The following is a 25870-nucleotide window of genomic DNA, read 5'->3' on the forward strand; positions in this document are numbered from 1 at the left end:
GAGTCTAGAGTGGTCATGCCACTGGCAAGTTCACTGTGTCGAAAAACAGTTTTCTAAAAGGCCTTGCTTGGTATATAATGTGTGGGTTAGAAGCGAGAGTGGGGAATATTACATTTGGCTCTTGTCCTTCCTGACTACAGGACAACTAAATTCTCAAGATTTCTGAGGCGGCCATTTTGTTTTCTCTGACTCTGTTTCCCTAACCTCCCACTAAGCCTCCCTACCTTCTCTTTCTCTGGCTCTGCCTTGGGACGAGAGCAAATGTTTGTCTTGTCCCACCATACTCAAAGGCTAACGGTGTTAACAACAAGACCCCATCTGTCCAGTGGATTTTCCTGAGTATCCCTTGAAGCGGGCTCTCCCACATTCCATGGTGGCCCCTCTTTTGGCCAACCTCTGTTTAAGAGGATGTAGCCCGCTTATTGGCTAGTGAGGGTTCAGAAAAGGTGAAGAAAGTTCAGTGGGATTCAAATAAAGAAATGAAAATAATCTTGTGGAACATTCCTAAGTCTTACTCTAGAAACTAAAAAAGGACACCAGAAATAACATACACATTATTTGGGGGCAAGTACGGAAGATGGGCAACTGTTTCTGGAGTTTATGAAGCATCATACTGTAATCCCAGGCACCTTTAAAAAAGCCATTTCAAAGATAACCTGGTGGAGCCAAATGGAAATGCGTTTCGAAGGCAGAAAGAGCGATGGGCTGGAATCCTATGCCAACCACGTAAACGTGAGCAACCTTCTTATCGCTACAGGCTGGTCAGGAGGGTTCACTGTGAGTGTGTGTGCAAAGCAACTAGTCCTGAGACTGGCCCTTGCTGGACATTTAACGACTGAGTTTCTATCATTTTGGAAGGGAGAGAGAGAGCAGAATTGAAGATGTGACTCTTCTCTACAGAAGAAACCCTGAGAGGGTATTACACCAACGGCATTTAGAAAGAAAAAAGATATGAAAGTGAACAGCTAGAATGAGATGATGAAAAGAAGTCTAAAATGGGACAATGAGCTGTTAGACACCAGAAAATGTGGCTTCTGACGTCCAGGCCTATGGAAAACTAGAGAACAAAGGAGAAACTTACATCAAGAATTTCCTTGTTGGCTTTCGGAGATGTGGCTTCTCTTAATTCCTTGATGGCCACGGGAATTTTAACTTTCTCACCTTCTGGGATCCAGAGTCCCTGTGATGAGGAGGGAGAAAAGACATTAACTGGCAATTGTCATACTATGCAATATGCTGACTCGTGAGACAGACAGACTTTACCAGTGACCCTGTCCCAAAGGGCGAGGGACCTTGAGCACAGCTCTGTATTCCGAGGCCATCAGTGCTGGGAGTCATGACATCTCAGCAGCTCTCCTGCTATCATGTTCCACGAATCAGAGTCATTAGTTTAAAAAAATCCCTAAGCCTGTGTCAGTTACAGCACCAGCGTGGATCATTTTGTCCAGAATTCTGAGCTACTGGGTGTCAGGCTCACTGAAATTAAACCTGATGTAATAGGATCCAGAAAAAAACAAATTAAGAGGAGCTGTTTTGACTTGGACTTCATTTGGACACTGTCACAGAGTGACAGGCAGCCCTTCTTCAGACTCCCTCTCTGCCACCCACCCCTTTACAAAGTCACCACTATCATCCCTGGAAACTTTTGACGACTGTATATGGGTCCCACAGGACCATTTAATTTGTCACCATGATTATACAAGATTTCCTCTTGAGAACTTGAAGAAGACATTGGAATGTCCAAACCATGAGCAACACAAAGAGTAGATGAAGTTGATACACAGAAGACAGCCCAGAACTCTAGATCTGTGCATCAACCCACATCCCCAGAAGTCTCGGCGTCCTGGTGGCCTCACCTTGTACACTGTGCCAAATGCTCCAGAGCCCAGCACCTTGATCTTTTTGAATTCTGTTTCCTTTAAGATCCTCAAGAGAGCTTGGTTGGGAGCTTCTCCGCTGGGCGTAAGAGGCTCAACAAGCTGTGAGAGATAAGGAAGAAAAGCCACTTGTCAACGCTCGGGCCCGTGTGGAAGCGGGCATTGGCCAAGCCCAGACACAGCCATGCGTGGATGTGCTTCAGCCCAAAGAACCTGCCACACTCACTCGAAAGAAGAAATGCACACCTTCTCAAAGAACTTCATGAAAGGTATGTTGACAAAGGGACTCCCTGGTAAAGGAGTCCTTGAACAGAACAGCTCCATTTCAACAAATGCGATTTCTACTTCCAATTAGCTGGATTGAGAGAATTTTGGTGAGGAAACCTTTTAGAGGGTTGGTCATTTTGGTAGCCTGTTGGGCATCCTAACACACAAATGCCTTTATGCTATGAGCTGCTGTGGTTCTCTCCTCCCAGGGACTCTGGCTTCTGACACTCTGCAGGATGAGGATGCCAGCTGAGGACCCATTCACATGAGTCACATACAGAGCTCAAAAGGGAACAGCACTGTGTAGACAATGGGATTTTCCACAGTTAACTTCTCAACCACGTGCTTTCCCAGGAACCAACACCTATGGGCAAGCCTTTCCGTGCACATATATGCATGTTGTATTTACACAGGACTCTCCACGGATTGGTAGCTATGTTGTGAGACTTAATTCATTCCAGAGCTGTACCCAAATGGGACTAATTGTTTATAATGGGACATTCAGAGATTCTTTCTGGTTTTTCCACCATCAGAAATAAAACATAATAATACAAACACATACTTAAAATACAAAATCTCAAAGGGCAAGACATGGCAGGAGAGCCCTTGTTTCTGTCCAGGAAGCTGGGATAGGGGCATGGGCAGGACATGCCGGGCCTGGGCACCCACTCACCTCTCTTTCTTGCAGCAGTCTACGAAGGGTACGCTTCCGGACAATATGGCGCCGGCGCAAAAAGAGGCCCACCCCGAGGGCCACCATCACCACCAAGAAGAGGCCGCCCACAATCCCGATGGCAATAGATGGGATCTGGGGCCTGGAATGAGAGGGAGACATGGCAAAGTGAGGCCTGTGGACAGATTTCATTACATTGGCACTTTTTTTTTTTAAGATTTTATTTATTTATTTGTCAGAGAGATAGAGGAGCCAGAGTGAGCACAGGCAGAGAGAGTGGCAGGCAGAGGCAGAGGGAGCAGCAGGCTCCCCGCCAAGCAAGGAGCCGGATGTGGGACTTGATCCCAGGACTCTGGGATCATGACCTGAGCCGAAGGCAGCGGCTTAACCAACTGAGCCACCCAGGTGTCCCATTACATTGGCATTTTATGATTTCCTACATTTTTTGACACTTTGACATCAAACAACGTCATCTCAGAAAGCAGGTACCACGTGGCTTCTAAAGAGAGGAAAGAACATCAAGAGTTTCTAGGGTAGCGTTTCCACCTTCTTGAGCATTAGAAGGTCCTCCCTCCCAGCTTTTTTTACATTTTTTTAAATTGAGGTATCTTTCGGACATCTCCATATGACAACTGTATTTTAATCTACTGATTAAGAAACCACAAAATTCAAAAAGTAACTCAGACTCCCATAATGCTTTTCATATGAATCTGCATTTACCCCCAGAATCTCTCCATTCATCTGAAGCCTAGAAGGCCACTGCATAAGACATGCATTGTCTCCTGGCTTGCCTGGGTGAAGGCACCCTTTCCATAACATTCAGCCTCTTTGAAGGGTCCTTGGCTTTCAAGATGGGACCACAGCCCTGTGGAATGCTTTATGAATAAGCATGGGGGAGGTTATAAAGTGATAGGCTTTCACCATAAAAAGCATGATCGTCATAAATCAGTGATGTCACCGTGTATCAGCAAACCACTTTACAGCACTCCTTTTTCCCACTATGGGTGTGCTCGATTTCAGGGACAGCAAAAACCTCCAACAGAAGTTCTGGAGTTCACTGGGGGAAAAGAGCTATCTGGATTTGTGGATTCTGAATTTAGAATCTTTATAAAATTATTATTCTTAAGTATCTATCCCCTTTGAGCTTCTGGCAAGCTTCATATTTTCTGGAAGAAATGTTAAAGAATATCAAAGATTAATTAGCATCATTAGCACTTAACTATCCCAGCATCCTTACAAATTTCTTGTCAGTGGGTCAAAGGTGCTTCATGAAAATGGTATCTACAACACTTTCTCCTTAGTGAATGCAAAACTTGTCTCCTGCATTATGCCATCTCCTCAATTAATGCAGTTTGCATTAATGAGTTTTTACTATATTGAAAGGAACACTAAAATGATACAAAGAATAATTACAGAGTACGCATGGGTTCCGTGGGGAACTGTAGTTAAGGGTAAGTGAATAAGAAGAGAAGAAAAAGTAGAGTCAATATAACAATGAATGGTCACAGACTAGTTTCAAGGTGAGGCTTTGATGAAAAACCTCATTATGAATATACTGATTATAGTGTGAAGATAGGACAAATTTTGCTGATGTAGGCTCAGCAAAAAGGAAGGGATGAAAGGAAATCTTTATCTCTGAGAAACTGCCTTACTCGTCTTTCATGTTTCACTTGATAGTAGGTAGGATTTATTATCATGGCTAAATCTGGGGCAGAAGAGACAGCCAACACGGAAGCCAGGTCGTTGAAGAAGGGACTGTGTAGACATTACTAGAAATGGAAGAGATGCCTGGAAATTTGGTTAATGGCAAAGAGGTGCCTTGTGCCTAATTCAGATTCCTTTTTTGACATTGTTAATTGATAATACCACACACTCTTTTCTGATGAGTCTGACCAGGAATTCCCAGTTCTGCTTTTCTTACTACAGCATTTCAAGCAATGATGGCAAATGAATCAGAATTGAAATGCGAAAGGAAGTCATTGTTTAGAATAGGTTAGTGGGGGAGAAAAATGACCTCAAGCTGGAGCTCTTCATCAAACTTGAAGGTCTGAGATGCGGTCCACTGGGTCAGCAAGGACGAAAGGAAGAGAAGCTAGGAGAAAGATCTGAGGAAATGGTGTAACCAAAGAAGTCAGAAACAGGCTCCATGTAAAGAGAAGCACTGGGCACTGAGAGCTAGTGCCGCACAGAGCAGGGACCAGTGCTCACACCCTGCGTCCCCTCCCCCGAAAACACCAACAAAGTAGGCAGGGGAGAGGTGGGGGGAATCCGCAGGGTGGTCTCAGCCAGGGATGTTATGCTGGCCCAGAGAAGAACCTGTCAACGCAGAAGGCGATCAGAAATGCGGGAAAGTGGGGTGCCTGGGTGGCTCAGTGGGTTAAAGCCCCTGCCTTTGGCTCAGGTCATGATCCCAGGGTCCTGGGATTGAGCCCCGCATTGGGCTCTCTGCTCAGCGGGGAACCTGCTTCCCTTCTTCTCTCTCTGCCTGCCTCTCTGCCTAATTGTGATCTCTGTCTGTCAAATAAATAAATAAAATCTTAAAGAAAAGAAGTGTGGGAAAGTATTATCTCTGCCCTCACAGTCTTTGGACATTTCTGAGAAGGTCCGCTGGACACCATTAACGACACTTACCTTTCTATCGTACAGCCTTCAAGACCTGGCCCGTCACAGCTGTAGGAATGGAGAGAAGAACACACATTTGAATCATTCTGCTTCTTCAGTATTTTGTCTGAGGTTTTTTTTTTTTTTTTTTTTTTAATTTATTTATTTGAGAGAGAGTGGAGAGCGAGAAAGAGAAAGCATGAGCAGGGGGGAGGGACAGAGGGAGAAGGAGAAGCATGTAGGTCTCGATCCCAGGACGCTGGGATCATGACCCCGGTTTAAGGCAGATGCTTAGCTGACTGAGCCACCCAGGCGGCTCTTAGAAAAGTTTTTAATTAAGTCACAAGACAACACATTTAAATTACTCTCTAATCATTAAGATCACCAGCAATCCCATTTTGTGGCAGTGGTTAATCTACTTTGCATTGTTTCATTTATTCATTCTCCCAGCAAGTATTTCTGAGTGTGTACTCTGTGACAGGGACTGTTCCAGCATTGAGCCAAGGGGACAGTTTCTGGCCTTTATTATTAAGATGCTTTGATGTACACCTCGTTATATAGGTATAGTTGTCTCACGTCAGGCTCTGGGATGTCTATATGGGCTAGGGAGTAGAGGGCCCAAGACTAGAGCCATACTGATCAAGAAGCAGGTAGGGAGGAACAGATGAGGGAAGACAAGTCTCAGTGGCAGGGAAATGACAGTGATGATTTCAGATCCAGAAAGCCAGGGGTGAGGGGAGGAGCTGGCTTCATCCCCTCCGAAACAACGGAAATGTGTTACATGCAGCAAAGACAGCCCTGGTCTTCCATGACCCCTGAGCCGCTGGGCTCCCATTCTAGTGGGGGAGGCCACCATCCCTTATTTCGATTACAGGATGATGTAAAAAGGCAGAGTCCGTGGGCTCTGAGAACAGCAGCATTTGCCAATACAAACATCAGTAGGAAAGCAAAATACTCTAATTAAATGGAAAAGACAACTCATGCTGCTGTGCATGGATGGACCGACAGAGCGTGATGCTAACTGAAATGAGTCAGACAGAAGGACAAATACTGTAAGAGTTCATCTATATATAGGGTCTAAAAAAAACCCAAATGAACAAACCAACAACAGAGATAGACTCATAAATACACGTAAATACATAAATACCACAAACCTGTGGCTACCAGAGGAAAGGGAGTGAGGGGGAGGGACACAACGGGTCTGAAGGGGTTAAGAGCTACAAACTTCCAGTTATAACAACTAAGTGATGGGGATAAGGAGTACAGCATAGAAAATACAGTCAATAATGTAACAATTCTGTCTGGTGACAGGTGGTGACTACACTTTTTGTGGTGAGCCCTGCATAATGAATAGTATTGTTGAGTCACTATGTTCTACACCTAAAACAAATATAACATTGTGTGTCAGCTGTATTTTAGTTTGAAGAAGGAGGCAGGGGAGATGACCATTTCGTGGCCTGGGAAAGGATGAAGGACTACATTTCAAATTGCGAATGGGATGGGGGTGCCTTCGAGCACCCAATTTCCTATCTCAGTCAAGGGCTGGGATCTGTACACTTCTCTTGGAGGGAGAGGGTCTGTTCCCTGCCCTTATTTCTATACTGTCCTGCTCCTTTCCCCCCAGGGCCTTTGGGCCTTCCTCTCTACATCACACACACTCTCTCTCTCTCTCTCTCTCACACACACACACACACACACACACACAGGCTTTTCAGGCTGTGGGATGCACACTCTATTATCTCCTACAGAAACCAAAGTCAAAGACAAAAGGCATCATTGATGAATGACCACTGACTGATAAACTCATACCCTACTCAAAATATCTCTGCTCACTCCCTTTATCCCAACCCCTCACCATGCCTGGCAGTCCCCCAAAAGGGAACACTCTGCAAAGTGAGTGCAAATGGAAATTGTGAATTTGGGGACCACATGCAGGGATGTTTGAGAAAGGCCAGTTTACATCTGAAGAGGTGACTGGCAAGGACAGAGACAGGCCAGGTGCTAGCAGAGAGTCGATTTGAGTAGTGAGATGAAGAGATCTTTGGGAAAGCTGATTTGCAGAAATGACTGCTAAATACGAAGTAAAGAGGCCATCGCATATTATCCTTTAATTGCGTCAGAAAAATTGCTCCCTATCTTCCACTCGATTCATTCTTTTCGGTTACATATAATTAGAACAGAAACACTTCTGTCCTGCTTCTTCACCTGACATGCTCTCACTCACCCATAGGTACAGTTGGAATGACACAGGTGGCACACGCGATTGGCGTCTGCAAACTTCCAGACCAGGGTGTTGTTCTCTCCCATGATGCCAGCCGGACAGGTCTTGACGCAGTGCGGGCCGTCGATGTAGTGCGCACACTTGACGCAGCTGTCTGGTCCCTGTCAAGATCGAGGACGACCTCTCTATATATGTGTCTTTCTCTTTCAAAACTGAACTTGTTACTTAAAATACTTATTGTGAAAACAGCCAAATAATAATAGAAGTTCTTCAAGTAGAAAAACGACAGGCTCATCTGGGATTGCTATCGCTTGACAGGGCCGCTGCTAACAGCTCACTATAAAGTCTTCCCAACTTTAAAGACATTTCATATATAACTATACTAAATACTTCATTACATTTTGCTTAACAGATTATGGGCATCCGTCTTTGTCAAAACCATCTAATTAGTCTATGAGTACATTTACATCTTTATTGCTCCGATGGACTTTCTTGCATAACATGTTTGAACTTAAAGGAAGACTGTGGGAAGCCAGACTTGCTGAGGCAAATGCAAGAAAGCCTGTATCTCTGTATTTTTAGGGACAACAAGGTGGTGGCAAAATGAACAATGGACTGTGCTAACTTTGATTCTGGTACCTGCACGCTTCACAAAGGGACTGAAATGAAATGGGCAGGGAGGGATGTCCCTGTTTTGTTCAAAGACTGAGTATTCTCAGAACCAGAGCCATCAGATGACTAAAGTCAGTATCACCAACTGATTTATCTCGATGAAAATGTACCCTAACACCATGTGAACTTATAAACCATTGGTTTACTTTGTAACCTGCCATGTTGGCAGCCTATGCCTCAAAACACAGCCTTCTGCCCAATTCAGAGACAACTTCTAAAAAACATTTTTAATTAGTAGATTTACATATGGCTGTTGAAGCTCAAATCCACACACATGTCCTTATACATAATATTAAGGATTAACCACAGTTAGGATACTGGTGTGATGGGGGACCTGAATTCTCATTTCTATTCTTTAAAATATCACGTAGATAGAAAACTGAATTTTGGAAAGTTTTGCTAGGTGTTTCTTTAGAAATGCTCTGAACTTCTCAAACTCAACACACACAAAAAACACACACACAAAAGTCAAGAAATGGGCATAAGACATGAACAGACACTTCTCCAAAGAAGATATACAAATGGTTAACAGACACATGAAAAAATGTTGAACATCACTCGGCATCAGGAAATACAAATCAAAACCACAATGAGATACTACCTTACACTGGTTAGATGGCAAAAATTAACAAGGTAGGAAACAACAGATGTTGGTGAGGATGTGGAGAAAGGGAACCCCTCTTACACTGTTGGTGGGAATGCAAGCTGGGGAAGCCACTCTGGAAAACAGTGTGGAGGTTCCTCAAGACGTTAAAAATAGAGCTACCCTATGACCCAGCAGTTGCACTACTAGGTATTTACCCCAAAGATACAGATGTTGTGAGAAGAAGGGGCACATGCACCCCAGTGTTCATAGTGGCAATGTCCACAATAGCCAAACTGTGGAAGAAGCCGAGATGCCCTTCAACAGATGAAAGGATAAAGAAGATGTGGTTCATGTATACAATGGAATTTACTCAGCCATCAGAAAGGATGAATATGTACCATTACGTCGAGGGGGATGTAACTGGAGAGGATTATGCTAAGTAAAATAAGTCAGTCAGAGAATGACAATTATCATTGTTTCACTCTTATGTGGAACATAGGGAATCGTGTGGAGGACCACAGGGGAAGGGAGGGAAAACTGAATGGGAAGAAATCAGAGAGGGAGACAAACCATGAGAGACTCTGGACTCTGGGAAACAAATTGAGGGTTTCAGAAGGAGTGGGGGGATTGGGTAGCTGGGTGATGGGCATTAAGGAGGGCACGTGATGTGATGAGCACTGGGTGTTATACACAGCTAATGAACTGTTGAACCCTCCATCAAATTCTAACAAAGTGTTATATGCTGGCTAACTGAACATAATAAAAATGATAAAGATTTACACGAAATAAAAAAAAAATGCTTTGAATAGTTGTGAACTGATGTTAAATCAGAATTGAGGATGTTTGATTAAAGTGATGAGGCAATGACGACAGATGTCAGAAATGGTGACAACTGGCTGACAAGGTACGCAGTCTACCACAGGCCTGCTGGTGAAAGAGTAGATGTTATTAAACTTGTTAGGAGGTGCTGGACAGGAAGGGTGAGTGCTCCTGCGCAATGGGGTGTGTGATGACGTCAGCTCAACCACAGCCTCTCTGGGACGCAGCTGTGAGGTCACATGTTGGCTTAGTGTTGTGATTCTACTGCTGGGAGCTTTCTCCCTACGATGTAGGAGGGGATAACATCAAATGCACTCCTCACCCGTCCTGTGCAGGTTACATTCATGGGCTGGGGCAGGCATTCCGGGTGGCACTGTATGCACTCGGAGTTCTCCACAAACTCCCTTGGCTCCCTGAGAGAAGAAAGGAAACTGATCAGCACCGTCTCTAGAGATCCTGCTTCAAAATGCTGGGTGGCTACAACCATCTGAGTTAATCCGTCTGAAATTTCAAAGGATGCAAATCCTCTTTTCCAGCAATACCAAAAAATTTCAGGTCAACATGCAGCTATGGGGAATCGGGACTCTACGGTGAGATCATAAAGTGACTGTATTAACTGAATCCTTGGTCATCTTCCCCCTCAACAAATACACAATCTTCATTCATAATCCAAACATCTTCCCTGCATTTTTCTACAAGGCACAGTTTTTGTCTCTTGGGCAAACAAGCCAATACATGAAAAAGGTCATAGTCCTTAAGAGGAGACCTCGTCCCCAACATCAGATTCATAGATATTTAAAGCAAGCTGGAGAGATATGATTAACCGTAGATGAATATACAGGAAAAGAAAGGAGAGACGTTAGAACGTACTCCATGGTTATTAACAAAAACCATAAGTGTGCAATAGAGGTGTGAAAAATTTTGCTTTTAAGAGTTTCGCTGTTCCTCAGGATGTCCAGATCAATGTTAAGCAAGAAGACCATGTTGGATTGAAAAGACAGAACAGTGGTGGCAGGTACTGAGGTTGAAAGCTGCCTGGGAATTAACTACAGGTCTTCACTCCAGTGAACAAGGAGTAAACACTCCTCACCCCACAACATGTTCCCCAAGTCCTCCCTCATGTCCTCAATTAAACCAAATATGCCCAATTGGTTTTTTCCTTCCCTGAGTTACAACGCCTGTGGGAGGAGCCCATCCTGCAGGCTGAGTACTTGTTACCAGACACCGATGTTCTTAACAGAAAGGGACCACCAACATGGTTATTTGAATTCCTTCTCCCCCCCTACCTTTTTTTAAAGATTGTATTATTTATGTGAGAGAGAGAGTACGCACAAGTGGTGGGTTGGGGGAGGGGGTGCGGGAGAACCAGGCTCCCGGATGAGCAGGGAGCCTGATGTGGGGCTTGATCATGACCTGAGCCGAAGGCAGATGCTTAACCCATTGAGCCACCCAGGTGCCCCAGTTCCATCTCTCTTTAAAAAGATGTAGAAACCATGAGACTCACGTCTCTTTTGGAGCAGTAAGGATTGCACGGATATTTCTTGTTGAAACAACACTGTCAATTATACAACGTACTCGGTCAGGTTACTGAGCCGATCTGCTAAAGGGTTCATACAGAACTGGACTTGGTCTACTCATCTTGCTCCTGAATATTTCTGGATCTGTGCTATGGCCCAGACCCCGACAGTGAAACAAGAAGGGAGGTTTCCTGTACTCATATGTAATTCCTATGGCTCCTTCTCTCTGACAAAATTTCCCGTTAAGTTTAAAAAAAAAAAAAAAAAAGCTTCTGCCTCTGTCCTTCAATTGTACTTTCCTATTAATTTATTTTTAGTCATTATTCGAGGACCTTCAAAGCTTTATATCCATCTCAAGATTCCCAGAGAATCGACAGACTGTACTTTTTACTGATTGCAGATAAATTCAAGAGTGGTTATGTGGTTTTTTATTCCTTTGTCCATGGTTACATTTAAAGTTATATGCATGGTTCTATATTTCTTGAACACAAAACAAAAAATTAACGGGGAAATGTAATTTATATTGCTTTGGACACAGTAGGGAGAGTGTCTCGCAAAGAAAAGTAGATGATTATGGTCTCGGCCATACGAACCACTTATAATTTTCTCGTCTGTCTCGGGAACTTTGTGTGGCTTAGAAAAATAGCAGAGATTTCCAAAACAGAGACTCTATAAATTGGTGGATTGGCGTAAGTCATGAAAACTGTTTGTTCATTTCCTTTTGTGATTAACAGCTGTCAACAAATATACAACCAAAAAAAAAAAAAAAGGAAAAAAGGAAAAGAAAAAAAAAAATGGAATAGGATCAATGTGAACAACCATAAACCTAGAAAAACAATCTCCTTATCTTTTAGCAAAATCAAGGGGGTACAAAAGAACCTTACCCCTCCAGAACATTGCACTTCTCCACACATTCCTTGCCCCGGCTGACGTTTCTGCAGGACACACAGTCTTTCGGCTCTGGGCCCCAGCAGCCCTCTGATGAGCACAAAGGATGGCAGACGTGGCCCATGGCCTCTGGGAAGACAGGGTGAGCCACAAGGGGTCAGCTGCGGCACTGTGACTAGAGGGGCCAAGCGTGAACGTACCCACACCGGTAAATGAGGTGCTGGGTTCTTTGTGACCTTGAGCAGCATGGACGTGCAGAGGGGAAGGGGGCCAAGAAGCAGGGACACCCAATTGGCTTCTCGAGGTCAAATGCAAGTTCCCTTCTCCCCACTGGGAGTCAAGGGTTCCTGGACTGGACCTGGGCAGCATTCCGCTGATGAATGTCACAGATGATGGAAACACTGGGAAGGTTTGTGGTTCCTGCCATGTGCTGGGCCCAGGGTCAAGAGTTTTACATGTAAAAATTTCATTTCATTCTCTCACTGGCAGCAAGTATCACTGAGAAAGCCAAATCCTGAAGAAACTATGTAAACCGATCAAGGTCTGGAAGCTAGAAGGGCTAGAATTGGGGCACGAACGCAGACCTGCTTCTCCCAGTGACCAGACAGTGCACATGCCCAGCTTCCACAGTGGCCTATGGCTCCCCAATCAGACTAGGAAATGTCAGCGTAAAATGTTCATTCAATCTGCAGGCGTGTGCATGTGTGTGTATGCATGTGTGTGTGTGTGTGTTGCTAGCTACAGTCATCAGAGGCTGAAATGAACAGGGAGAAACCTATGGCTAACAGGCAAAATAATACAAAATTGATTTCCATTAATTACAAATGATCGATAGCTTAAGCCTCAAGGCAAATTCATCCTGTGAAATACGCGAACTGGAAACAATTCCAAGGAATTTGATATGGTAACTTCACAAATTAGGAATACACAGATTTCTTTTAATCTGCTTCTTCAGGAATGAAAATGTAACTGAAATGTTTGGGAATATTCTAGATTAAAATAAACGACCCAAGGGAACCATCTCCACAATCAGCCAGAGTAATTACTTACTGCAGCCTTTTTCATCTTTGTTGTTTATAATTTTGGTTTTCTGACTTGAAGTCCCAAATAGTTTTTTCCAGTTTATTGTATTTGCATAGCACAATTTTTTGTTTCCCGAGATGATCACATCCCCATCACTGATCTCCTTGAGGGAGCGTAAGCCCAAGGATGTTATGTCCAGGCCGACGACCGCAAGAGAAAACTGACCACTACAGTGGAGAAAGAAACATAACATTGTGAACAATTACAAAAAGATTCTATCACTAAAAACCTTATTTTTATTTTCTGGACCACCTGATGTTTACTACAAACTGCCTGCCAGTGACTGTAAGTCATACTGTAGTATGTCTTTCTTGCAACTTATAAGAGGCTTTTTTAAGCAATAGGGAAAAGCTAGTTCCTTGTTCACTGAGTATTTTTGACTTCAGTGGCATATGGGGGGCTGAATAAATGTTAATGTCATTATTATATTTACTGCAATTTTTTTTTTTGGCCTGGGGATTGAAAGCATGTTCTAACCTTTTAAATATCCAAATACTTGAAAAAAAAAATCACAAGTTCATTTTTTCCATCCACCCACCCACCCATTCATCTATCCATCCAGCCACTCACCCATCTATTCATCCACTGGTCCATCCACTCATCTATGCGTGCATGCGTCCAACCAGCCTTCCACCTCTTTCTTCATCCATCCATCCACCCATCTGTCCATCTGCCCACTCACCTATCTATTCAGCCATAAATTCACAATCCATCCACCCACTCACCCATTTGTCTCTCGACCTGTCCATCCACTTATCTATGGATGCATGCGTCCATCCATCCATCCAGCCTTCCACCTCTCTGTTCATCTATCTCCACCCATCTATGTTCTCATCTATGCATCCACACATCCACCTATCCATCCAACTACCACTCATCTATGTATTCATCCATGGATTCACAATCCGTCCACCCACTCACCCATCCAGCCATCCATCCACCCATCTACCCACTCATCTACCCATTCATTCATGGATTCATCCATCCAACCACCCACTCATCCATCCATCCATCCACCCATCCATCCATTCATCCATCCACTGATGCACTGATCCATTCACCACCCATCCATTTATTGAACAAACATTCAAATGACCCAACTCTGTGCTAGAACTCTATATGGCTATCAATGGGTTTCCATCAAGTGACTGGATGAAAGTAATTCACGCTGAAGGGAGGGAAGTCTTGAACCACCAGGCAGGGCGGGAAGGCAAGAAAGCAGCTGATAGGTGCTGAGAACCAGGGGCTTCTACTGGAGCAGAAACCTGAAAGTGGGGAGGCCTGGGCAATAGGTCCGGGGAAGGTGGAGGAGGCAAGAGCACAGAAGACTTTGGACACCTTGAGCTTGGTTGTTGTCTGCAAATGATGGAAAACCATAGGAAAGAGATCTGTACTTTTAGGAAGCTCACGGGACACCAGGACAGAAAATGGACCAGTGGAGACAGCACTGAATGAGGAGAGATCAGGTAAGATGACAAGTTTAATGCGAAGATTCCTGCTCTCCTTGTTTCTCTTTCTCTCCTGACACCATTCTCCTCCTCCTCCCTTCCCACAAACTGGCTCCTGAGGAAAGCGAGGAGGCCTGTGTAGGAGACCTGTAGCACTACCATTTAGAAATTCTCTCTTGCCATGTGCCCACAGAAGCCTAGAACCTTGAACAAAGCCGGAGTCCCCTTCCCCTGGTGAGCCACACCTGGAGCTGGTGGTCACCCTGTCCCTGTGTGTCACTGGACTCCTCATTAAATGTGAAAAGAAAAAAAAAAGTGATTCTAATTTTATTTAAATTCCTAAAACTAAGTCAAGTGGTACATCCCTGTCACCCAAAAAAACTGATCTCTCTTGTCTCTGCATGAATCTTGGGCAAAAGAAGTATTTTTGAGAACTCAGAACAAAAGGGTTTTTCTGCGCAATTAGTATCAGAGATGCATAGCCAAGATGGTTTTTAAAAAGCAGTATATATTTTATGTGTACTTGTTCTGATATTCTTTAATATTGAACATCATGTTTTAGGGTCAATTAACGAGTAATATTTCTAAGCATCAGGCTGTTTTGTTTTTTTAAAGATTTTTAAATAATTTTTTTGGTAGATTATTAAGATTTTTTTTTTATTTTTTATTTGATGGACAGAGATCACAAGTAGGCAGAGAGGCAGGCAGAAACAGAGAGAGGGAAGCAGGCTCCCTGATGAGCAGAGAGCCCGATGCGGGGGCTCGATCCCAGGACCCTGGGACCATGACCTGAGCCGAAGGCAGAGGCTCTAACCCACTGAGCCACCCAGGCGCCCCTAAAATAAATTTTGACAGAGAGCAACACAGAGAGAAAGGGAACACAAGCAGAGGGAAGGGTGGAGGGAGAAGCAGGCTTGCTGCTGAGCAGGGAGCCCGATGTGGGGCTTGATCTCAGGACCCCAGAATCAGACTGTTTCTAAGGCAGGTTTGACAAAGAGATTCTCAAACTCTTCCTCCCCACAAAACTCATTATTACTCTTACCATACCAAAGATACTTATATGTAAGCATATACTTTTTTTTCTGTCAGAGTTGGAAAAGTGGCAATCCTGAACAAAACACTTAATGTTAAAAAGTCTCTCCACTCCCTCTGATAAGATGTGCTCATAAGGGCATGTCACCTCAGTGCTCTTCTTGCCAAAAATGCACAACCTCAATCAAATCATGAGGAAACATTAGCCATTCTACAGAATGTTTGACCAGCACTTGGTAAAACTGTCAAGGCTATAAAGGAGAAGAGTAGAAGTTGGGATGGTTAGAGATGAGAAGGGACTGAGAAGATGCAACAGTTAAGTGCAACATGGCGCTCACAGGCAAACGGCTAAATCTGAGTGATGTCTTGTGCTGGAGTCAACACCAAGGCACCAATGGTAATTCCGCCCTTTTGTCCTCGTACCATGCGGAGGTGAGAGGTTAACAATTGTCCAAGCTCTCTGGTGGGTCTTTATAACAGCTGTGTTAAGTCTAACTTCAAACTCTTCATGGGGTCTTATTTTCAGAATAGATAAATAAATAATCTACCAGGCATTGTGCAGGGTCAACTTACTGTTGCTTTGTTCTTCCACGTATGATTTCTAGGTTCTCGAAAGCATGGAGGTCAGTCCTGTTTTCGGGCCAGGCCTGAATCAGCAGAAACCCTAGAAAGGCAAGAGGAAAGCTCAGACACCTACCACTTAGAAATGTCTTCTTTAGGAGACATTTTAGGAATCTTGAGACATTGTTATTTGAGCAGGAGAGGTGAAGATTTGATTCTTTTTGTTATCTTCACTGAGAATCTACCCATGGGTAGATAGAAGCCAAGGCACAATTTTACAGTGGGCATCTGCCTCTCTTATAGAATTCCCATCCCTTGCTGCATCTCCCTCCTACCACCCAGCTTCCCTCACAGCCATCCCATGGTGCCATGGTCCTGACAGACGGGCCGGGCTCCAAAGCTGATGACCCAAACCCTCCCCGCTCTTGACGGCAACCACCATGTTTTGAGCTATCAGCACACAGAAGGAGATTCACATATTTTCCTTACTTAATTCCAATCCTCAAAACAGTCTTGTTATTTAGGTTCAATTACTCCCTTTTTAGGGGAGAGGGCAGGCACATGAGGGCCAGTCTGTGGGCCCGAGAGCCTGTGTTGTTCCCTCGGGGTTCTGCCCTTCTTTTCCCCTCACCCTCAAACGTCACTGGGTCATCAGGACGTCTGGCCAGGGCTGAGGAGACAAGGATGAAACATGTTCACAGGGATGACTCAAGGCTCTGATTAAAGTGCTCACCCCTTCCATGCAGGGGAAATTGCGATCGTGAAAACTATCAAAGAACTCACGAGTCATTAATGATAGAAGTTCAGAAGAAATGTTTTTATGATGCTGAGAAGCAGAGGCAGCCACCAGTTCTCTCTTTAAAACACCCATTTCCCATTCATGTTCATGTGACATGGTAGCCGCACACACCTGTTATTTCCTTTACAGTTTTTAGAATGTCCAGTTCCTTTGGATCGAGAGGCAGAGTACGCGTGAAGGAGTCACTGAAACAAGTAACAGAATGATCATTAACAGTGTCTGCTCGTGAACAAAGTGGATTTTGCGTTTCCCTGTTTCAGTCACTTCCTCTGTTACTTACCCTCTAAACGCTACAGGCAGGATATGAAGATCTCCACTGATCGACGTGCAATTTTTGAAGTGTTTAATATTTGTAGCATTTATGGAAAGTGTGTCTTTAAATTCGCCAATGCCTATTCCATTACACACTGTAAAGATAAGGGAGATGTTTATTCCCTTCACACATGTTGAATTCAGAAGAGCTCGGGTTCCCCGCGCAGAGGAGAGCGGGAAGAGAATTGTAGCCATGAGTCCGTCCCTGCACGCCATCACTCGTTCCTTCGACAGGAATGCAGGCCCGCTGGTACCAGTAATGAGGGTGAGGGCTTGGGCTTTGGGTGGCTGGAGAAGGCGATGGCGTCCTCATGGCTGGTGATGCCCTCAGCTGGGCTTGCATTCTCCTCCTCACGATATTCCCACTTTAGGACTTAGCCCAACTGCTCTCCCCCATCCCTCCTTGGCAATGGGATCCAGCTGCTGACGCCAGGGCCACCTCTGCCCAGATCTCATCAAGTCACTCCTCTCACTAAAACTCAACACCTTTTTATGGTCCTAACCTGGGTTACAGCTCGTTGTCTATTTTATTTTTTTTCTAAGAGTTTATTTATTTATTTGACAGACGGAGATCACAAGTAGTCAGAGAGGCAGGCAGAGACAGAGGAGGGGAAGCAGGCCCCCTGCTGAGCAGACAGCCCGATGCGGGGCTCGATCCCAGGACCCTGGGATCATGACCCGAGCTGAAGGCAGAGGCTTTAACCCACTGAGCCACCCAGGCACACCTCATTGTCTATTTTAAAGAAACAATGGATCTGGATTATTTTTATTAAAAAGAGCAAGATGTGTTCATTTGAGAATGCTGCAAAGTAGAATCAAGGGACCAAAATGACCAGAGTTTCCACTGCAGGATATTTTGAGAAATGTTATTTCCAGCTACCCTCCAGGGTTATGTCATACCAGATTATGTCGGGTTTTTTTGTGTGTTTTGTTTCTTTTACATCTTCTGCTGTGAATGTTCCTCATATTATAAAAACTATTTACAAACATGATTTTTAATGGTTGTCTTATATTACGTCATAGGGAATACTATAATAACTTTTATCAGATAAACTGCTTTTCTTCCCCTGTGTTTACTTGAACCAAATGCTTTGATCTGTGTCCTATTGCTACATCAGTCTCAAAGGCCCTTTTCCACACTCCAAGCCCCTTTATTAATTTATATCCACTCCTAAATTTCCATCTCAAATGCCATCTCCACCCTAAAGTCCGCTTATCTGTTGTAATTCTCCCTCTAGAATTTGCAGAGCAATTTTGGTACCTATCTTCCAGACTTATCTTGACTTTGAAGTATAATCACTGGAAATCTCATTGCTCAGGATAAGGTCCTGTTCTTTCCTCGCCCCGGGTTCTAGGAGGAGCAGTTAAGCTCTGCTGCCCCGCCCCCTCCCACCCCGTCCCCCATGATCTTGCGCTCCACTCCACTGGGAGTCCCTTGTTGCTCGTAAGGAAAATGGCCCTGGCGGACTCCGGTGGCCAAGACTGGGTCTCCAGGCTCACCCTGTGGGCCATGTTTCTCTCTGGTTCTGAGGAGCTGCTCTAAGGAGTCCTGGGTTGAAGGGCTCAACCAGCCTTCTAGGGCTGCATCTAACACACTGTGGGTTATGGGACTCAGGGCCAGGCTTCTTTAGGATTCACAGGGTCTGGCTGACAATGGAGAATGAGGGGGCCCTATGAAGACTTGCCATTTAATTACAGGTCTGGCAGAGAATTCCATGGGTTGGAGAGAATATTCAGGCTCTCTCTGCTTGTGTGTGACAGTGTGGTGGGGTTACTTAAATTCTAAATCCAGAGTTAACTGTATATGCACCCCTAGACTTCCCTGGCACCACTTTCCTTACCCTGGGGTACTGCCCTATAGCCAAAGGGATCAGAATCGGGAATGTATAGAAAATTGGGGAATGATAATTACAGGAGAATCAAACTGTTTGTTGAACACAAAATTAACAAAACCAAACCGAAACCATCTCTGATTCTAATAGTCCATTCGAGGATGCTGACAGTAACCCTCTCTCTCATACTTCCCCTGTGCCCGGTACTACCCCACATTCTTATTTTCCTCCTTCCATGTCTGCTCTGCCAGACAGTCTCCTGAAGCCAAAGGATACTCTTCCATCAGGGCACCTGCCCCAACTGCCCCAACTTCCCCAAGGAGTTGCAAGACCAGGAAGACATGGACTTGGCCCACAAGCTCATGGGTCTGGCTTGGGACCTCGACTGCATGAACTTCAAATCTCGACTGCCATTCTTAGCTGTTGAATTGTGGGCAAGTCATTGATATTCTCTGTTACTCAGTGTCCTCATCTGTAGAATGGGGATCCTAATAACAGACTTCCCTGTGGCATCGGGAGAATTCAATGACATGGAACAGGGAAGGTGACTCTGCCCCATGGGGACACCTGTGCAATGTGAAACGGGAGTAAAGAGGGGAGTGATCCGTTTTGACTGAAAAGACTGATGGCTCCCCAGGGAAGGTGGCACCGGAAGTGGACACCCAAGGTAAGCAGCTATGCACTCAGATGTTATTTGTAATAGCAGAAGAGTGTAACAGTCTAAATGGCCACATAAAGGGAGATCCACTGAATAAATTATGGTACAGCCACAGAAGGGAGCCTACACAGCTGCACCACAGGATGAAGAAGATTTGTATGACTTTATCTGGAGTGATTTCCAGGGCCTATTAAGGTTAAGAAGCAAAGTACAGAGTTTAGGTAGTATCTTTTGAGTAGAAGACATGACTGGGACCTGGGATGTGTGAAAGGGACACAGGAGACATCTGGAGAGGCTCCTACTGGCCATGTGTGGGACAATTCAAGTACCCAAATGAATGACAGGAACAGACAAGAAACTGAATAAAGAAGATTCCATGACCTCATATAGGAACCAATTTTTTTTAAAAGAATGTCAGTAAATAAATGGGATGATAGAAAAAGAAAATCACTCTTTTATACCCACCAAGAAATCTTATCTAATCTGTCACCATCAGTAATGCAATAACATGGCATCATATGTCACCTGATTTGATAAAATGAGAGGAAATCAACATGACCTAGGCAACGCTCCTGTCCCAAACACCCAACCGGAAGACGGCCATGAGGAAAAATAGTCAATGAAGCCAAACTGAGAGACATCGTGCAAAACACCTGGGCTGGACACTTCACGGCTGGTCATGGAAGACAGAAGAAAGCAAATGAGGGGAGGGGGGGCTGAGACACAGCTATTGACCAACGAAGATAACACGGGCAGGACATCTACATGAAACCCATGATCCTTGACTGGGTTCTGGACTGAGAGGAAGCTAAAAATGACTTACGTGGGACAGGAGGGGGAAGCCTGAGTTGAACTGGGTACTAGAAAAGACTACTGAGTTGATGTTAAGTGATCCTGATGTGAACTCATCTTTCATTATTTAGAAGAATGTCGCCAATTGTAAGAAAACATGCTGGCAAATGTAGGGGTGCTGTGTTGCAATATCTGTAACTGTCCTCTAATTCAGAAGAAACTTGTGCCCGAGCACGCACACATGTACAGACACAAGTATGAAGACAGTGAAAGCAATGGGGCCAAACATTACAAAGTGGGGAATTTATGTGAAAGGCATACGGGTGTGCACTGCAGTACTCTTGCAACAGTAGTTGCAAGAGTGTTGGGAAGTTTTTACAAAAAAAAAATAAAGTAAAAAGCATATTAATAAGCAGGAGTAAATTGGCCTTGAGGAGCCTCCAAGAACAGGGCATGATATGAAGGCAGGAAGAAGTTTCTGAGCCTGAAGGAAGAGATGAGCTCAGATCTCTTCCAAGTGTGATGTTGGGGGGGTTGGTGGATCCCAGCTTTGTGACCAGACGAAAAGCCTTGTCCCCACACCCTGAAGACTTCCTACCTTTGCGGCAAGGCCCCTCACACTTCTTACACTTGCGGACTCCATCTTCCTCTACCTCGTAGCTGTCGGAGCTGCAGGCACGGACACAAGAGCCGTGGTCAGTCACCACGTAGTTACCTGCAGGGACAAGGAAGGAAGGTGACGAAAGCCACACCAGGTGTTCCTGGGCCTCACACAATTGCCTCATGTTCTCCTACAAAGGGGCCGATGAAAAGGGCCTCTAACCCTCTGGTTTTATTTACTTGAAGGACAAAGAATGAAAGGTTGCCCTCAGAAAAGGAGTCAAGTTCAAGAGTTTTAACAGCTTATCAAACCACGGTACGGAGAAATATAGCTCATCACAGGCAGGAAACGGATGGGGCAGACAGAGCCTGGGGTCTGCTCACAGGTTCGGAACATGTTTTGCAGCTCATTTTTCTGTCAACTCGACCTTCACGACCTGTGATTCAAGTCTGAATGTTTATTTAAAATAAGTGATCTTGATCAAAGCCCACTAGTCCACATCTGAAAATGGATGGAATTCCCGTGGCCAGCGTGCTGCCTTCTACGGTCCCGCCCAGCCTGACAAGCTTCCCTTGGCCGGGGGGTTGGTCCCACCAGCTGGGTTCTGTGTCGAGCCACGCACGTTCACCATCTCCTGAGCCTCCCCTCCCTTTGGAGTAACTTACTAGTGTTAACATTAACACAAACATCAATATGTTTCTGGGGCTCTATGTGTTCCCATTTTGACTTCCCCAAGTATGTCCTCAAACATATTTACCAGTCATTTGCAATTTTCATTCTATAAATTGTTTGCCTTTGCTCTCAGGCTCTGGTTTCCTGTGGGTTTTTAAATTCTTCCTGTTAAACTCTCCCTCAAAGATGACACCTGTGTCATCATTGTGGCAATTTTGTAAGACTTTAGTTTGTTCCATTCTATTTCTGTGTTTTTTTTTTTTTCCTGCATAGGATTTTAAAAAGTTTTTGTGTCCACAAATCTGGTCGGGCAAATCTCCCCCTCATAGCTGGGCTTCCAATTTTTCTCTCTTGATCTCCCCTCCTAGAAATCAAGATTGGTTTCTAATGCTCCTTTAATTCCACAACTCTACACTTTCTCTATGAGGACACAATTCCCATCATCATTTCCCTGAACATTAGAGCCACCTGTTGATGCAAACACAAATGAGCAAAAGCCAACCCAAAACAATTCAAACAAAACCAAACAACATACAAAGGGACTCCTCTGAAGTTCTAGTTCCCTTAAGAGGCAAAATTTTCACCAGAATCTTAACCACTAAAGAAGGCAGGTTTCCTGACACGCTCTCTCATTTAGGTCTTTTCAAGACCTGCTGGGCACAAGAGCTGAACAGTGAAGTGGCACAAAGAGACAACCGAATATTCTGGACGGCTATTATAGCTGGACCTCAGTCCCTGTCCTGGCCCCCACAGACTCCAGAACAGACACTGGTCAGCAGAGCACCAGCCTTCGCCTGTCACCGTGGTGGTGACCTGACTCCTCACCCATGCACTTGGTGACCTGCCTCACAGTGAAGTCAACACATGGACCCAAAGACTCCCCGAGACAAGGGACTCCAGGATCCCAGGGGGAGACAAAGAGGAAAGAGACGCCTGATAAGTGAAAGGGTTTTTTGCATGTGATGAACTCACGGGGGCACTTCTTCACGCAGGTGGCACCAAAGCTGTATTTTCCCTCTGGGTTGACGTCCATCTGGTAGGTGGTCGGGTTGTAGAGCATGAGCGGCGGGCAGGTGTCCTTGCACGTGGTTTCGTCGCGGAACTTGCGGCACACCTGTTACAGGAGGATACTCAGGGCTGTTTCGACTCTGGGCACAAAGCTCGGGTTATAGTTCTTGACGTCCAGGATTTGATTAAAGCAAAACCAAGCAATCCTGCCCTCCCGCCCCACAAACCTAGTGAAGCACTTTCAGAAGAGTCGGAAAGACCTTAAAAGTACGATTTTTCTTGTTCTGTCCTAGCTGTGATAATTTACGGATTATGATGATAAAAACCCACATCTTTATTAATTTACAAATGATGAAGGAGTTCACCTGCTGGATGGGTCCCTGTGGAATGAAATTAGTTTTAAATTCAATCTCCTGGGTCTCCCTCATAGGGGACATGTGAGGATGGGTTTTGGCATGTGTTGCCAAACTGCAGAAAACGCTCATGGGGAAGGCTGCTGTGCAGAGGCAACCAGACCACATACACGGGTGACCCGAAGACCCCCAGGCCATCTCCCCTCCAGCCCAGACCAACCAGGTTGGATGCAGCCTCTGGCATTTAAAAACCTCTGCCTTCCTGAAACGGGCATCTTCTGGATCCCACCTTAGGTGGGCCGCCTCCTCTGGAGTCCATGGGTGTCTCCTGGCACTTGGGGCTGTGTCCAGGGCTCACATCTGCCGACTCTCATGTCTCTAGGACGCCCAAGGTGCGCACTATGGGGGCCACCTCCGGGTAGTGCCCACCGCCCACCGGAGCGAGGAGGCTTTCGCTAGGGCTTTCTGCAGTAACAGGGACCAGACCCAGTGCTTCGGGCCCCCCTGGGGCGGGGGTGGGCAGGAGACTTTGAGCTGTGCTGGGGATGGGTCAGAAGAGCTCCAGCCATGTGTTCAAGTCTGTGCGGCTCCAGGGACGTGCCTTACCGTCTCTGTGTATTTATGCTAAGGGGCCTTCCGGTGTCAACTCCATGGGTTTAGACTGAGATGGAACGACAGAGAGTGTGACAACAGAGCCGATGGCCACCACGAACACTAAGGACAGACAGTTCGTATTTAGTACTGATGCTCGTCCCACACCCAGGCCCCGGTCACGGACGCCACGTGCACTGTGTCATCAGAGCCCTTAAAAGGTGCTGTTTACTACGCATCACGCTCAGGCGAGGAAACTGAGGCACGGAGGGGTCAAAAGATTTGCCTGAGGTCACCAAGTAAGTGTTGAAGGCAGGATGATACAGGGGGATTTGTCCCCTTGGCCAGTGCTCCCACAAGTGTGATTTGGTGATTTCTCCCACAGGAAGCCCCTCTCAGCCATGGCGAGAGAAGCCCCCCCGGGGGGTGGTCGGCTGGGGGTGGGGGGGCAGCCTTACCAGACAGTCGCTCTCGCGGGGCCCCGTGCAGCCGGCGGCACACTGGTTGTGACAGCAGTCGCTGGGGGACCTGCCGCGGCAGCGCCCCGAACACTGCTGGGCACAGATGATTTTGGTCACTGAAAAGGAGCAAAGGTCACCAGTGAGCTCAAGAGCCGGGGAGGGTGGAAGGGCTACCCCTCAGGCACCCTGCAGAACCCTTGCAAACGGTGGGTGAAGCGGCCAACGGGGGGTGAATTCAGCAGTTCCCCAGCTTGTAGGGGCGGCCGTACCTTCGCGTTCTGCCAAATCACACTGAATGGTGACCTTTTTTTAAAAAAATTAAATTTATTTATTTGACAGACAGAGATCATAAGTAGGCAGTACAGCAGGCAGAGAGAGAGCGGGGAGCAGGCTCCCCACTGAGCAGAGAGCCCAATGCAGGGCTCGATCCCAGGACCCTGAGATCATGACCTGAGCTGAAGGCAGAGGCTTTAACCCCACAGAGCCACCCAGATGCCTCAGAATCATGACCTTTCTGTATTCCGCTTTTTTCCCTACTGATTTCTAATCACTTCAGAGGACTGCCCAGGTCAGGGCTAGACTTTTAGCCCCGTTCAATAATTATGCGCTAGGGGCACCTGGGTGGCGCCCATCTGACCTTCTGGAGTCTCCCAAGGGAAAAAGCACAGTCTGCTGCGTGGAAGGGGAGGAAAGTGGACACTCGTTGATCTGAAATGCTGCTTGCTGACTTACATTTCTGGCAGTTCTCCTTTCCCGGACCCCAACAACTTCCATTGGGACAGCTTGGATCACACTTTTGGCCTAAAATGTAAAAGTAATAGTTAAATTCATATCTCAGGGAAGAGAACAGTGGGGGGAGGGGGTGGGAAACTGGTGGCAAGCCCCTGAGCAATGTGACATTCCAGAAACAAGGAGCAGCTCCCAAATTTCTAGTTCTCCATTTGTCTGTTGCTGGCTGGTTGGTAAGGTGATTCAAAAGACTTTCATGGAAGAAAAAAAAGATGAACCGCGTTCTGTTTTTATTTACGTTTCAGCTGCAGAAATGGAGGCAGAGAGTAATGAGTGACTTCTCACGGTTGTGAACACTGGGGTTCAAATGGTCCAGTTTCCACATGTGTTTAGGCTTGGAGAATTTTCCAGCCTCTCCAACAGCGCTAAGGGTGTCCAGTCTGGTGGGGAGGGTATGACCTACAATATTCCCACTCTGCCCATCTCGAGGGACCTGAGGGTCAGTGATCCTAGTGGACCTGGGCTCCTGCAAATAAAGACCCCTAGACCCAAAGCCAGACAGAGGCATGGAACATGGCTCAAAGGGTCAAATATTCACAGTGTGTGTCACCTTGCTGATCAGCTATTAGCTATTGATTTGTGAGCTACTGCGTGGAAATATTTGATGTCGATCAATCAGTGTTTGCAGGGGTCAACTACAGATTATAGTTGCAGAGGTTTTTAAATCTCACTAGTTGTGTTTTTGTTTTTACTAACATGGAGATACTTGAAGACCAAAGCCTCTCACCTGTATAAAGAGAACAGGTTGGGAGATGGA

General features: G+C 45.6%; 1 protein-coding gene across 1 annotated transcript in view; it reads right to left on the bottom strand.

Moving 5' to 3' along the window:
• The window catches only part of EGFR (epidermal growth factor receptor), a 200354-nt gene that overhangs the window by 26729 nt on the left and 147755 nt on the right, over positions 1–25870 (bottom strand). Inside the window, exons 5-19 of the mRNA XM_044245680.1 lie at positions 25057–25125; positions 24322–24440; positions 22884–23025; positions 21237–21353; positions 17325–17451; positions 17156–17229; positions 16258–16348; positions 13172–13371; positions 12118–12250; positions 10039–10129; positions 7643–7800; positions 5449–5487; positions 2818–2959; positions 1857–1979; positions 1082–1180 (exon numbers count right to left, since the gene is read on the bottom strand). Coding sequence (XP_044101615.1) covers positions 1082–1180; positions 1857–1979; positions 2818–2959; positions 5449–5487; positions 7643–7800; positions 10039–10129; positions 12118–12250; positions 13172–13371; positions 16258–16348; positions 17156–17229; positions 17325–17451; positions 21237–21353; positions 22884–23025; positions 24322–24440; positions 25057–25125 — 1724 coding nt within the window. The remainder of the gene's footprint in view (positions 1–1081; positions 1181–1856; positions 1980–2817; positions 2960–5448; positions 5488–7642; positions 7801–10038; positions 10130–12117; positions 12251–13171; positions 13372–16257; positions 16349–17155; positions 17230–17324; positions 17452–21236; positions 21354–22883; positions 23026–24321; positions 24441–25056; positions 25126–25870) is intronic.

Source organism: Neovison vison, chromosome 4 (assembly GCF_020171115.1).
Source record: "Neovison vison isolate M4711 chromosome 4, ASM_NN_V1, whole genome shotgun sequence".
NCBI classification, from domain to species: Eukaryota; Metazoa; Chordata; class Mammalia; order Carnivora; family Mustelidae; genus Neogale; species Neogale vison.